The sequence below is a fragment of the Mastigoproctus giganteus genome, chromosome 2 (genome assembly GCF_048544385.1).
Source record: "Mastigoproctus giganteus isolate SK-2022 chromosome 2, ASM4854438v1, whole genome shotgun sequence".
In the NCBI taxonomy this organism is placed as follows: domain Eukaryota; kingdom Metazoa; phylum Arthropoda; class Arachnida; order Uropygi; family Thelyphonidae; genus Mastigoproctus; species Mastigoproctus giganteus.
The window spans coordinates 80,309,340-80,325,056 of record NC_143576.1 but is presented as its reverse complement, the minus strand read 5'-3'; the positions used below and the strand labels follow the sequence as shown (position 1 = coordinate 80,325,056).

General features: G+C 36.1%; 1 protein-coding gene across 1 annotated transcript in view; it reads left to right on the top strand.

Moving 5' to 3' along the window:
* The window catches only part of LOC150089359 (NBAS subunit of NRZ tethering complex-like), a 1,057,261-nt gene that overhangs the window by 340,351 nt on the left and 701,193 nt on the right, over window positions 1–15,717 (top strand). Inside the window, exon 27 of the mRNA XM_090389247.1 lies at window positions 6,486–6,545. Within this exon, the coding sequence (XP_090245373.1) occupies window positions 6,486–6,545 (60 nt within the window). The remainder of the gene's footprint in view (window positions 1–6,485; window positions 6,546–15,717) is intronic.

The following is a 15,717-nucleotide window of genomic DNA, read 5'->3' as shown; positions in this document are numbered from 1 at the left end:
GAGGTTTGTTAACTTTAGGAGCAATAGTTGAGGGAGTTTTAATTTAAAATAAATATAAAACAGCGGTATAATCTGTGATATCAGTACAAAATTAACTTTGAAAATGGTGAATGTAAACAAATACAGTAATCACGTGACTTGCCGTTTTCTTTTTTTTTTTGGCACTGCAAGACATCTGTGCTGTATGTATACATCCGTTATTTCAAATGTGTCTTTATTTGGGATGCCTACTCTACTTCGATGTAGTACAACAAATCACTGTATTCAACCTCAATAGTTTCAAGAAAGTTTTTGAATTGCCAATAATTCAGACCAGTCTTGCGAATAAAAGTTACTGTTGATATTGCAGTTGACATGACTAAATCTACATATAAAAATTTTCTGCACAAAGACTGCTTGTGAATTATACAATGAAATTGCATTGGTTTTTTAATATTTATACTCTCGAGATATTTATGAACCCACGAACCCAATTTTAGTACCGACCATATTTTTGGTGTCATCCGTTATAACCTTTCAAGCTTTTTAATGCAATTAGCTTTTCAGTTACTGCAAAATTTTCATTTACACCTCATATAAATTAGTGATTGAACTGTATGACTTGTATCTTATATTTTGGATACGGATCCAAAATTCTTTACTTTCTCAGAAGATATTTCATCTGCAATTGCTAAACAAATTCATTTTACAAATTTTCCATCCGTAAAGGCCCTTCCTTCTTCTGCAATGATTTGGGAGGCTGGAAAACTAGCTGAAACTGCAAAATTTTGATGAGTAAAAGTTCTAATCTTCTGTTGTATACTTTGAAAGTTTAGGTTAGTTCTTGGAGTTTTTTCTGTTGCAAAGCTCCTTGAAATTTGTTGTAATTTGAGGCGTGATTTGTTGTGTAGTGTTGTTTTACATTATATTCCTTGAACACCAACAAGGCTTCATTGCAAATAAGACATGTGCAAGTATCATTGATCAGTGCAAAAAAGTAATTCATTGGCCACCGCTCATTAAAAATATGACACTCAGCATCAACTTATCTTTTTTCGACATCAGTTTCAACATGATTTTTATGGGGTCACTGGAATAAAAAAAAATACTTGTGTGAATATTGAAGTAAGCACTGACATGCCTTAATATTTTATGAAATATTTTAACATAAAGGTTATTATATTCATATTACTCTTAAAGCATGTGAAATTAATAATATAGTTTATTAGGCTGTTTGCCTAATAAACTACATCATTATAATATAAAACTATATTATTAATTATAATTTAGTTTAATAAGGTGATGTTTTGGGTATCTTACCAATACCCATCATCAGACCATGCTGTTGGGAGAACAGAAAGGTCTACAGATTTGAATATTTTAGGATATTACAGTTACAATTTCTAATAATATAATTGCAATTACCAATATTACAATTTGCGAATTACGATTCTAAAGCATTAAGTTTTGAACTGCTGTTACAATGGAAAACAGGAAATGTAAGGTAATTCAAAGAGATGAAATTCTTGCCGATGTTACCAGTTAATTTATAGTAGAGAGAGAGATTAACTCCATTAACCAATAGGATAGTGTCATGTTTTTAACCCTGATCCTGGGTTCTTGTATAGTAGAAGCTAGTGGTGACCTTTGCTCCCATACTCTGAACATCAGGTTTCATGTGCAGGCTGGTTCAGGATCTTACCAATACCAATCATTAGATTAACAGATTATTTTAAAGATTAACGGATTATTTTAACGATTAACGGATTATTTTAACGATGTTTCAAAGAATAGCTTTGAGTGGAAATAACAGAATTAATATCAAACAAGACTAAGCAGACGACACAGAGGCATCAACACTATTAATCAACTGATGAATGTTAAAATAATCTGTAAAATGTGGCTTCATAAATTTTATTGTGATCTAATATAAACATTAATTTTTACGATATAATTGAAATGTACGTGGGCCAGATGAAATTCTTTCACGGGCCATAGTTTGAAGAGCCATGAATTATGGTAAGCCTATGGTAAGTCAGACATTCTCTCAGATATACCAGACAAGCTGTACTTGCTACCCGGTAGTCTAAAACGCTGATGGAACTGATATTTGGGTGACACTCAAGTCAAGTGGACCCAATTTCGGCTAAGTCCGGACGGTCTGTGACAGCCAAATTGTCTGCTTGCACCTTCACGATGGGACTGTTAGTAATCCTAGGTATAACCTCCATGCACAACCACACTATGGGCGACCACCCAGGTGTGAACCAACATTAGCAGGAGTCGAGGTGTGGCACGCACACCACATGGAGGAATGTCACCCCTCTGTGTTACCTGGCAATACTAGGTGGACGACTAGTCTCATCAACTGGTGCAAGACCACCACTTTGCTTATGGGAGGCTTGAAGTGATAGAACCCATGTTTAGTCACCAGAGCTAAGTTCCGGTCAACCCTTCCTCATCTCTTCCATCATGCAGTACGACTGATGACTTTTGAGGTTATGATGAACATCATGGCGAGATCCAATCTTCCTTACATTTGCAGCTCTAAAACGGTGTTTGCAGGCCGGCCGCTAGTTAGTACACAGGATCGAACCGATTAGTAACTCTTTAGGAGGCTTCCGGATCAGCTAGTGTATAATCTTGTTAAGTGTATAAGCTAGTGTATAATCACAACTGGGTTGTCATGTTTGCAATACCAGGGTGCCTGCCCACCCACCGATGAAAGGACATTGTCGAGGCCACGTTATGTCAAGGGTCTGGGTATATATTCTTAACATGTGCACGCCATATCCAAAAATTTCATTACTTCATACAGCATGTGCCCCCCCCCCCACATTTTCTTACTATTGAGTACACCATGAATTTTCAAACTAATAGAGTAAGTCAAACTAATAAACCTATCTGCGAAAAGATCTAAACCTCCCAAACACTTCCTAGTTCATTTCAAAAATATACGGGGTCTCAATTCTAACAGACAGAATCTGTTATCGGTTGATTCAATTACTGCTCATCTCAGTTGCCCAACTTATTCACTGTAGGATTCCTTTTGCCTCAAAGGTGGTACTTGTGCATATGTCCATTCTGATATTCCCTGTCAGAGAATTGGTAATTTCAAATCTCCTCTTTTTGATCTTTTGTGGCTTAAAATCTCTCTACCTCATTCTGTCAAATTCATCTGTTCTCTCTACTGCTCTCCCAACTCCACTAATCACTTGTAACTCTTTGACATTCTCTCTTTGCAACTTGACTTTCTCTAGTCTAACTTTCTTAACAATGAGGTAATTTTCCTTGCTAATTTTAATGTTTACAACTCCAGCTGGCTTCTGTTTTCTAGACACATCGACCCAGCTGGTCGAGATGTTGTGATCGTTTTCTTACAAACAACTCTAAGTACACGGTCGAAGTGAGTGGTCGATTAGGCATCTCAGATCACAACTTGGTGATTGTCTCTTCTCCAATGGAGCCTTTATCTCATGGCTATTCCCAACCTCGTGTTATTTGGCATTACAAGAATGCAAAATGGGATGACCTGTGAGATTTCTTTTCCTTGGTCGGATTACTGTTTCAAAACTTCTGATGTCAACATTTGCTCAGATCGTATCAGTGAAATTATTCTTGTAGGAATGGAATCCTTTATCCCACACTCCACTTTAAAATCTCATCCTTTTTCTAAACCTTGGTTTTCCAATAAATGTGCTAAGGCTGTTCAAGAGAAGAACGTTGCATATCGTAATTGGCTTGTTTCCAATTCTTCAGTTTCATTTTCTGCCTACACCAAAGCTCGCAACAATTGTAAAGCAGTTATTAATCAGTCCAAACTAGAGTTTGAGCAGGCTAAGAGTAGAAAACTTGTTTCTTTCCCTAATGGTAGCTGAGCATTCTGGTCTCTTGCCAAAGCTATTTCGGCCGCAACTTTTGTCCATCTCTGCTCCTACCTCTGTCAAAACCAGATGATTCTGTTGACATTTCAGCCAAGGATAAAGCTCACCTGCTAGCATCCCATTTTTCTTCCAACTCATGTAGTAATGATGAGTATGATGAGATTGAATGGAGCATGTATTAAAATGCTCCATTCAATGCCTCCTGTGGTCTTCCGTCAAAAGGATGTCAGAAGAATTTTGACGAATCTTGATGCTAAAAAAGCTCCAGATCCTGTTGGTGTTTCTCCACTTGTTCTCAAAACCTGTGCTCCTGAACTTACTCCTGTCCTTTGCTGCCTTTTTTCACTTTATTATTCCAAAGATGTTTTTCCTTCTGCTTGGAAATTTGCTTATATCCAGCCAGTTTCTAAAAATGGTGACAAATCCTTCCCATTCAATTATCGTTCCATTGCATTTTCTTCTATTCTTTCTAAAGTCATTTAGAAATCAATTAACTGCCAACTCTTAAACTACCTAGAAACCTTCCATCTGCTCAGTAATTGCCAGTATGGATTCCTTTAGTGTCAATCCACTGGTCATATTCTGGATTATATTACCCATTTGTGGACAAATTCAATGGAAAAGTTTGGTGAAACACAAGCAGTTGGCTTGACATCTCAAAGGCTTTTGATCGTGTTTGGCATAAAGGCCTTCTAAACAAGCTTCCATCTTATGGTTTGCCAACTGTTTTTTGTAATTGGTTATCCAGTTTTCTCTGTGATCGCTCACTGAGGGCGAAGGTAGATGGCTCTGTCTTCTAACTTCACTAATGCTGGTGACCCCAAGGTTCATTTCTTTCCCCCACTCTTTTCCTCCTGTATATTAATGACCATCTTCCATTGACTGGAAATCTTATCCATAATTTTGCTGATGATAGCACATTGCATTCCAGTATCCATTTTGAGAAACCTTGTCCTGCTCAATCAGTTTCAACTTCTCAAATATCCGCACCTTCTCTGCACCCATTCCAACGCATATACGCCTTCCTAAAGTGAGGCCTCCAGACCTGTATACAATACTCAAGATCAGGCTTAATGATGGCCCTATACAAAGGGATAATCACCTTCTTATCCTTGCTATTTATATATCAATTTATATATCAATTTATATTACTTCAGAAGAGACTAGAATCATCATCTGCAATCTTCCATAATATTGAAACAGTACTCCCACTTGCTACAATGTGTTTGACTCATCTACAATATTCTGCCACATTCGAGAATCCTCTACACCATTCTGGAATATTCTTGTGATATTCTAGAAATTAAGTTTTTTAAAAAATATTATTTAAGTTTTTTGATTTTTTATATATAATAGAATACATCTTTTCTGTGGTAATACCTGTGATGTGAAATATAACCACTAAACCGATAGTATCAGGAATGGTCACTATGCTTCCTAGGTACTCTGTGAAAACAGACATTTGAGGCAGTGCAATACATGGTAACTCGTGAAGGATGAGCACAATATGAGATACATTTGAAATGATGCCCTTTTACACTACTAGCGTAGTTTTCACTTGAGTTGTCTATGTTGTTTTTACATCGATATTATATAGATAAATATAACTTCAAAATATTGTGCCCAGCTGCATTTAGTCTTACTTAATCATTATCACATACACCTTTTGGCATCTCTCATATTGTGGGATTATCTTCCTAACTGGGTTGTCATGTTTGCAATACCAGGGTGCCTGCCCACCCGCCGATGAAAGGCCAACAACCCTTGAAACGGTGCTGTCTGGGTGGTGGCACCCAATGACAATAAGTAATAATAGTCTTCTCTATTAGTGAAGCATTACTTATTTGAGGTAGTGCAATACATGGATAACTCATGAAGGATGAGCACAATATGAGATACAGATGAAATGATGCCTTTCACAGTAGTTTTCATTTAAGAGTTGTCTATGGTGTTTTTACACTGATATTATATAGATATAATAGAAAATATTTAAATAAAATTAAATAGCTAAACAAGTTGGTCCTGCTTTAATAAAAAAATTAGGTGGGGATGTATGCCCACAAGCATATATAAATGCATGTGTGTGTAATATATGCATCTTTTCTGTAGTAATACCTCTGATACCCCTAAACATCGATAGTATCAAGAATGGTCACTCTATGCTCCCTACGTTATGCAATTACTCTGTGAAAACTATAAAATTTCACTTAAAAAATACTCTAGAAAAATTGTGTTTGTATTTAGGAGGGTATAGAAAGTTTCATTATTTGGCCTCAAATCAACAAGTTGGCAGAAAGATTTTTTTTTGTTGGGTCTGTAAATTCCATTACTATTTCTAGGTTAATGGGTGAATCTTGATTTCAGTAAGATTTTAGGTGTCTAATTAATTCATTAAAAAATTTAAGGTAATTGTTAGAAATATAAAAAAAAATTGATACTGTTACATTATTATTGACAAGATTAGTTACCCTTATTGCACCACATAATTTCTGCTTCTTAGGGTTATTAGAAGTTCCATTTTAATGCAGGCCTCAAAATTATTAAGAATAATGCATGTGTTCTTCATTCTTAATAAATGTGATTCATTTGTTGTAAATTGATAATGTTTTCTTTCTCTTCTAGAACTGACCGGCTATGTAATGCTTTTGCTATCCTGGAATGCTTGCCTCAGAGAAACTATGGGTACAGTTTTATATCTTGCATTTTTTTTCTGTAGTAATTAACAGCTATGTGCCCCATGCACACTGAATGGTAAATCATGAAATAGAGTATTTTGGTTAAGATGTTGCTTTTATTTTTGTTAAGAGAGAGAGAGAGTGAATGAGAGTGAATCTAGTAATTTTATTTGTTATTCATGTCAGAAAATGTGAATAAAAAGTTCTACGTACAAATCCCAACTACGTTGTCTAAGTCTAGTTGGTAGATGACTCTCATCAACCAGTGCAATACCACAACTTTGCTTATTAGAGGCTTGAACTGGTGGAACCCGTGTTTAGTCTCGAGAGCTAAGTTACGGTCAATGCTTCCCTATCTCTTCCATCATGCAGTATGATTGATGACTTTTGAGGTTATGATGAACATCATGGCGAGATCCAATATTCCTTACATTTCGAGGGTACAGCTCTAAAACGGTGTAAACAGGCTGGCCGCTAGTTAGTACACCGGACCGAACCTATTGGTAACTCTCTAGGAGGCTTCCGGATGAGCTAGTGTATAATCTTGCTACCTCTACTCTGCCAGATAGTGACTGTAGGGAGTCCAAGTAGTGTGTATGCGGGGAGCATTGTCGAGGCCATGTTATGCCAAGGATCTTGGTATATTCTTACCATGTGTACGCGGCGCCTCTGTAGCCAGGTGGGCAGGAGTGGCAGTGCGTAGCACACGCTTCTTGATTAAACCGGGGTTTGAGCCCGTGACCACCAAATACGGAGGATGCCGAAAGGTCAGAGAATGACCACCGCATATCCCCGGAACAATATGGCTTTAGTTGCTAATGCTCCTAAAAACCAAATAACAACAACCATGTGTACGCCATATCAAAAAATTTTATTACTTCATACAGCACGTCCCCACCCACCTTTTCTTACTATTGAATACACCATGAATTGTCAAACTAATAGAGCAAGCTTATCTGCGAAAAGATCTAAACCTCCCAAGCACTTCCTAATTAATTTGACAAATATACGTGGTCTCAATTCTAATCTCAACAATGTCCATTTCCACTTGCAGTCTGCCAAGCCTCATATAATTTTTCTGACAGAATCTGTTATCGGTTGATTCAACTACTGCTCATCTCAGATGCCCAAATTATTCTCTGTGTGATTCCTTTTGCCTCAAAGGTGGTATTTGTGCTTTTGTCTGTTCTGATATTCCCTGTCAGAGACTTGGCAATTTGGAATCTCCTCTCTTTGATCTTCTTTATCTTAAAATCCCTCTACCTCATTGTCTCAAATTCATCTGTTGTCTCTACCGTTCTCCCAACTTCACTAATCACTTGGAGCTCTTTGCAACTTGACTTTCTCCAATCCAACTTTCCTAACAATGAGGGAATTTTCCTTGGTGATTTTAATGTTCACAACTCCAGCTGGCTTCCGTTTTCTAGTCACACTGACACAGCTGGTCAAGATGCTGAGGCTTTTTCCATTACTAATGACCTTGCACAGATTGTTCATTTACCTACAAGAATACTGGGCAATCCTTATCATAATGCCTACGTAGCCAGGTGGGCAGGAGCAGCAGTACGTAGCACATGCTTCTTGATTAAACTGGGGTTCGAGCCCGTGACCACCAAATATGGAGGATGCAGAAAGGTCAGGGAATGGCCACCGCATATCCCCGGAGCAGTATGGCCTTAGTTGCTAATGCTCCTAAAAACGAAATAAACAAAAAAAAAAAAAAAAAAATCCTAATCATACAGCCAATACACTTGATCTTTATCTCACAAACAACCCTTCGAAGTACATGGTCGAAGTGAGAGGTCCTTTAGGCACTTCAGATCACAACTTGGTGATTGTCCCTTTTCCAATGGAACCTTTCTCTTGTGGCTATTCCAAACGTTGTGTTGTTTGACATTACAAGAATGCAAAATGGGATGACCTGCAAGACTTCTTTTGCTTGGTCGGATTACTGTTTCAAAACTTCTGATGTCAATGTTTGCTTAGATCCTGTCAGCGAAATTATTCTTGCAGGAATAGAATCCTTTATCCCACACTCCACTTTAAAATCTCCTCCTTTATCTAAACCTTGGTTTTCCAATAGATGTGCTAAGGCTGTTCAAGAGAAGAATGTTGCATATCGTAATTGGCTTGTTTCTAATTCTTCAGTTTCAATTTCTGCCTACACCAAAGCTCGCAACAATTTTTAATCAGCTATTAATCAGGCCAAACTAGAGTTTGAACAGGCTAAGAGTAGAAAACTTGCTTCTTGCCTTAATGGTAGCCGAGCATTCTGGTCTCTTGCCAAAGCTATTGGCTGCAAATTTTGTCCATCTCTGCTCCCACCTCTGTCCAAACCAGATGGTTCTGTTGTCACTTCAGCCAAGGATAAAGCTGACCTGCTAGCATACCATTTTTCTTCCAACTCATGTATTAATAATCTTGGTAAAACACCTCCCAACATGCTCCATTCAATGCCTCCTGTGTTCTTCCGTCAAAAGGATGTCAGAAGAATTTTGATGTATCTTGATGCTAAAAAAGCTCCAGATCCTGATGGTATTTCTCCACTTGTTCTCAAAACCTGTGCTCCTGAACTTACTCCTATTCTTTGCTGCCTTTGTTCACTTTATTATTCCAAAGATGTTTTTCCTTCTGCTGGGAAATTTGCTTACATCCGGCCAATTCCTAAAAACGGTGACAAATCCCTCCCATCCAATTATCTTTCCATTGCATTTACTTCTGTTCTTTCTAAAGTAATGTAGAAATCAGTTAACTGCCAACTCTTAAACTACCTAGAAACCTTCCATCTGATCAGTAATTGCCAGTATGGATTCCTTGAGTGTCAATTCACTGGTGATATTCTGGATTATATTACCCATTTGTGGACAAATTCAATGGAAAGGTTTGGTGAAACACAAGCATTTGGTGAAACGCAAGACATCTCAAAGGCTTTCGATCATGTTTGGCGTAAAGGTCTTCTAAACAAGCCTGCATCTTATGGTTTGTCAACTGTTTTTAGCAATTGGTTATCCAGTTTTCTCTCTGATCGCTCACTGAGGGTGATGGTAGATGGCTCTGTCTTCTAACTTCTCCACTAATGCTGGTGTCCCCCAAGGTTCGGTTCTTCCCCCGCTCTTTTCCTGTTGTATATTAATGACCTTCTTCATTGACTGGAAATCCTATCCATAGTTTTGCCGATGATAGCACATTGCATTCCACTTTCCATTTTGAGAAACCTTGTCCTGCTCAATCAGCTTCAACTTCTTGAAAATCTGCTACCAATTCCTTAAATGCCGATCTTCAGGTAATTCTCCAGTGGGGCAAAGACTACTTAATTGATTTCAACACTTCTAAAACTCAGTCTTGTCTTATATCTCGCAAAAAGGATTCTTCTGTTCCTGTGCTTATCTTTAGTGACACTCCGATTTCTAGGCAAAATGATATATCTCTTTTGGGGATTACCGTGACTTCTAATCTCTCTTGGCATAAGCACATTACAAATATTTCTTCCTCTGCATCTAATAAACTTGGGTTTTCTCTTTTTCTCTCGGCAATACTTTTCTCCAAACAGCTGCTCACTCTGTATAAATCGCAAATCCGCCCTGCCGTGGAATATTGTTCCCACATCTGGTGTGGTGCCCCCAAAACCTCTCTCAGGCTTCTTGATTCCATTCAGAAGAGGGCAGTTAAGTTAATTAATGATTCATCTCTAACAGAGTCTCTTCACTCGCTGTCTCATAGACGTACTGTTTCTGCTGCATGCCTCTTCTACAGATGTTTCCGTGGGCACTGTTCTTCTGAATTGGCTTCTATAATTCCCGCTCTCTCTTTCAAAACAGTCCAACCACGTGCCACCACCAGCCAACATCCATTTACTGTCCAACTTCAAACTCACAGATCCAGCTTTTCATCTTCCTCGTTTATTCATTCAACTGTCGTTTTCTGGAACAACCTTCCTTCATACGTATTTCCTGAAAATTACAGTCTACAGAAGTTCAAATCTTATGTCAACAAATATCTTCTTTCATCTTTTCAACCTCCAGCCGAAGCACAGTACTAAGTACTATAGGTACTTAGTATTGTGCTTGGGGTTTATATAAAAAAAAAAGAAAAAAAGTTAATTGAATTTGATTTCAAAATATTTTCTCAGTTAGCACTATTTGACACCAGGCATAGAATTCCATACTTTAGACCAGAGCTGAAAACCGACCTAAAATTTTGGACCAGTTCAGTTCAAAATTTTCTCAATTGGTTGGGTTGCAGTCTCGTTCAAAAGGTGATTTTGACCAATGGTGTGGTGCAGTTCGGTTCGGTTCAGTCAAGTATATCATCTGAATTAATTCGTATAGTTTCTTAGTTCATTAATGATAGTAATAATATCACATTATAATAAAATGTTACTATAAAATCTTATTTTAAATAAAAGTAAATTATATTAATACATTTGACAAGTAATAAAATCGCATGTTAATCATTTTAAATCTGATTGAAACAGGAGTATAAATTACTAAAACAAAATTCACTCTGAATATTAATCTCTTCTTGTATTCAGTATTCATAAATGTATACAAGAGATTGTTTAATTTGGAAGGAAAATAATTATTCAAACAAAATTTTTTAATTTAATTTAATAATACAAAGTGAGACAGATATTTCCGGGTAATATAAAACGCCACAGAAAATAATCACAATAAAACTTTAAGAAGAGATGAAACACACATGACTTACAAGCGAAATATTATTTGTTACTCAGATAATGGACATAAAAAAATTAATGTATCAAAATAATTTTACTTTGAAAATTGATCATGAAATTTTAAAAACAACATAGATTACATTGGTAATTTGAAATGAATTATTTAATTTTAAAAATAAAATATCCTCCCTTAACCTTGAGCCTAAACACTCCTCTTATCAATCAGAATGATCTTTAATGTCAAAAAGCATCTTTCTACACTTGCTTGTGTGGCAGGAACTGCAAAGATTACTTTGGCTTGCTGATAAAGCTGTGGGTGACTAAAATCTTTTGCTTTCCAGTATCCTAAGATGCTTGGTTTTATTGGTACCATTTCGATATCATCAAAATTGTTCCAATGAGCCATTAAGTTGATTTCTTTTTAATTTCTTTTTCATTTCAAATAACAGCTTTTTGATGTCATCCATGGTTTCACCCATTACAGTAATATGTGCAATTCCATCTGAAATTTTCATTTCAGGATTTTTTTTTTTTTTTTTTGTAGACTGTAGCTGGCACAAGCTATCATAAATGTCACATAAATGTTCCTTAGCTTTCTGTTTTTGGATATTATCTAGTAATATTTGGCACCTGGTCCAGATACATACAAGCTAAAAAAGTCTCACTTTCCATCATATTTACTTCTTGTAGCGTTGAGGGAGGTTACCAAAAAAGACGACAATTCATTTCAGTTTTTCTAACTACCATTTTACATTTCATCCAAGTGTAGTAAAAGTCAGTCATCGTGAGCTGCTCTGACTGCATTTCACATGCTACCCTTACGAGTTCCAAAACTTCTATAATATTTTCAATCTTTTGCCACACACTGGCTGACAAATGCAATTCTATTAAGGACACAGATAAATTGATGCAAAATTGTTTTAGCTCCACAAGACGTTGTAACATATTAACAGTGGAATTCTGTCTGGTTTCACAGTCTAGTATTGGTTTCCTACACTTATCTCTTTTAATGTATATAAGTATAGAAGGGGTTTGCAGCTTTTTCACCACTGCTTGTGCTTTAGCCAAGGGAAGTTTCAATTCATCACGTTTCAGAACATCTTTAACAGCCAACTGCAGAGAATGTGCAGCACAACGAACAGATACCATAATACCCTCAATACGTAGATCATGGAAACTTTATTTACATACATTTGTATCACTAGAGTCTCACATTCGTCAATCTCTTCAGTATGAGCTTCAATATTGAGTTTTCCAGATTGTTCCTGAGCAAGTAATTTGAATGACCTTATCATATTAACCCCATTGTCTGTTGTTAAAGAATACACTTGTTCTAATTTAATTTCAAATTCTTTCAAGACACTTGAAACTATTTTGCATAAATTACCGCTCGTAGCCTGATCATTCAATTCTTGCACCGCAAGTTTTTAGAACAATCTTGTCACATTCAAAAAATTGTATATTTATTCCCAAAGCTGACTTCTCAAATCCAGTTGAATTATCAATTTTCAAAGAAATTAATCTGTTTCAAAACAGCTGTAAGCTCTTTAAACGAATGATTAGCTCGTCTACTTATCCCATCTTGAATATTTTTACTTTTTATCTGAAGTTTACTACCAAATCCCATAACAATTGGATCCAGTAATTTTCGGAATCCTGAGTCTTCAAGAAGAGAAAATGGTCTACCTTTTACAGTCACTAATTCCACTCATACATCTTTAATTATTTCTGCAGATATTTCAGCCGATACAGGTTTTCTAACTCTAGATGTAACAAATTTCATAATAGTAGGTAGCTGTGGAGACTATTTTTGCTTTTTTTTTTGTAAAACTTCCTCATAATTGGTGACATGCTTTCTTTTTAAATGTCTCAGCAAGTTTTCTGAATTTTTTCCCTTCAAGTCCATTTTACAAACAGTACATTTACTGTTTGTAAAATTCATTATAATACTCCGTGTCACTATTATAATGAAATTTTTCGTGTACAGGATGCCCTTTTCTGTTGCCATTCATTATCTGAGGGAGGGAAAAACAGAAATAAATATTTATTTTTAAACTGTTACAAAAATAATATTTAAGAGATTTAAGATATTTAAGCCATGTTAACAAGCTGTTAACAACTTAATAAAAGTGAAGTATGCCAATTGTTCCACTCAAAAACTACCAAGGTATGTACATAAAATGAACAAGAACATTATCATTAAATTACTTAGAATATCCTTTATTTCTTAAATATTATGCAGCACTTAACAGTAAATAACAGTTCCTAATCTTCTATTAGCAGTGGGGCCACATTATTGATCTTTTCTGAGCTTATCTGCCACAAAAAAGTGACAAATACATAGATTCCTTCACACCTATTTTTCTCTAAAACTAAAAATTAAATAATAATAAATAAAAAAAAATCAAATAATCAATTTAAAAAAAATTGAATAATGCACAAGTTTGTGCAAATGCAGCATATAATATGCAGCAATTCTAAAAAAAAGCTAAAGATGGCATTGTTTTATCTCATATTGTGAATATCTTCACAACAAGTTGCCATGATATTGCATTACTTTGAATAAGTAAAAGAAAAAGTAGAGGGAAACTAATAGTAGAATGGAAGAGGGAAAAGAAATGGTGTAGAAGAATGAAGAGGAAAATAAACGGTATAGAAGAATGAAAGGGACAGTAACTCCTTTAATTCACACCACTTAAAAACTCAAACTCCTTTAATAGGCAACGCTTCCCTTGTAGAGAAGACTGTTGTTATCTATTCTTGGAAACTCTGGGCAGCATCAGCTCTCCCTGGTGACCATTTGAGGACTATTTTGTATATATGTGAGATAATAACTCTACTACCTACTTGTCCCTATTAGACTTAAAAGAAAAAAAAATAGAGGGGGGAAAGTAATAGAAGAATAAGGAAAGTAATAAAAGAAGAATGAAAGGGACAATAACTCCATCAACTCACATCACTCATAAACTCCTCGAATAGGGAATGCTTCCCCAATAGAGAAGACTGTTGATACCTATTCTTGGAAACTCCGGGCAGCATCAGCTCTCCCTGGTGACTGTATCAGGGCTATTTGGCCCTTCTTCGGTGGGTGGGTAGGTACGCTGGTGATGCGATGATGACAAAACAGCTATGAAGTATAACTTTACAATATGAGAGATGCCTGAGGGTGTATAAAGTGAATTAGACTGAAGCACTTTTCGGGTTTAAGCATTAAGGCTGCGACATACAAGTTTGTGTAAAAGCAGCATATTTGTACGTAGTAAACTCTAAAAATATAGTTAAAAATGGCATCATTATAAAGCATTTAGGGCGTAAGCCTCAAGCTATGGAAAAGTCTAGACTATGTATAAGTATAGTGCGAAAGCATCAATAATACATAGCCAAATCTGAATGAACAGAATATTAGCAAAGCGGCATCGTGGAATATTAGCAAAGCTGCATCAGATGGATACCACCACCATGGGTGGTGGTATCCATCTGAGAATAAGTAACATTAGTCTTCTCCTCAGGTGAAGCGTTACTTATTCGAAGTAGTGCAATAACTTGTTGTGAAGGTATTCACAATATGAGATATAACTTAAAACGATGCCGCTTTGCTAATATTCTGTTCATTCAGATTTGGCTATGTATTATTAAATGGCATTTTAATTATATCTCATATTGTGAATATGAGAAAATGAGAAAAAAATTAATATTAAATAAAATAAAATATTAAAAAAAAAATGAATAAAAATACTGCAAAGAAGTTTTCCCTTTATGCACATAGGTATTAGAACTCCGTAATTAATATTAAGGAGTTCTAAGGAGTTCTTAGATATACTGACGATTCTCTGTAATTCATTGTATGAGTATCTCATCATTATAATTCCAAATATCCGAAATAAAATAAAAGTTCAACTGATACAAATGAGAATTTCCAGGAGTTATTATAATTTAATTAATAAGTAAATGTTACAATAAAATAATACATATACACTTACTGAAGATGCATCTTTTGGGAATCCTTCCTCCAAGATGCCCACATGTAACCTAATATCGCAGCCGAAGCGCATTATGCGAGTGGAAACAGGAATGATGAACCCTCAGAAACTAAACATGCTAATCTTTTCAAAGAAAAATGCTAATGAGTGATTCTCAGTATTACACCTTTTCACCTCCTTATCACTGATTTTTATCAGTTCTGCTCCATCAAGAGCATCCTTTCCCACATGCCCCACTGCAGAGCTTCTATTCATATAGTTCAGCATAGACCCTGTGGTCCACAGGGTCCCTCCACATCTCATTTCTTGGTCAAAGCGAAAAAACTCTTTCCCTACCCCTGAGATGGGCTGCTAATCCGATGCAGTGCTCTTCATGTCTTCTTACTAACCATTCTAGAAGCCTAGCCATGAACAATGGAAAAAGAAAGAGGAAGTAGTATATGGTTCCTACTCACTGGATTTCCCCATGAAAACTTTCCAAATTTTCGTTGACTCATAAGTCGCAGTCAATGTTTGAAGCAAAA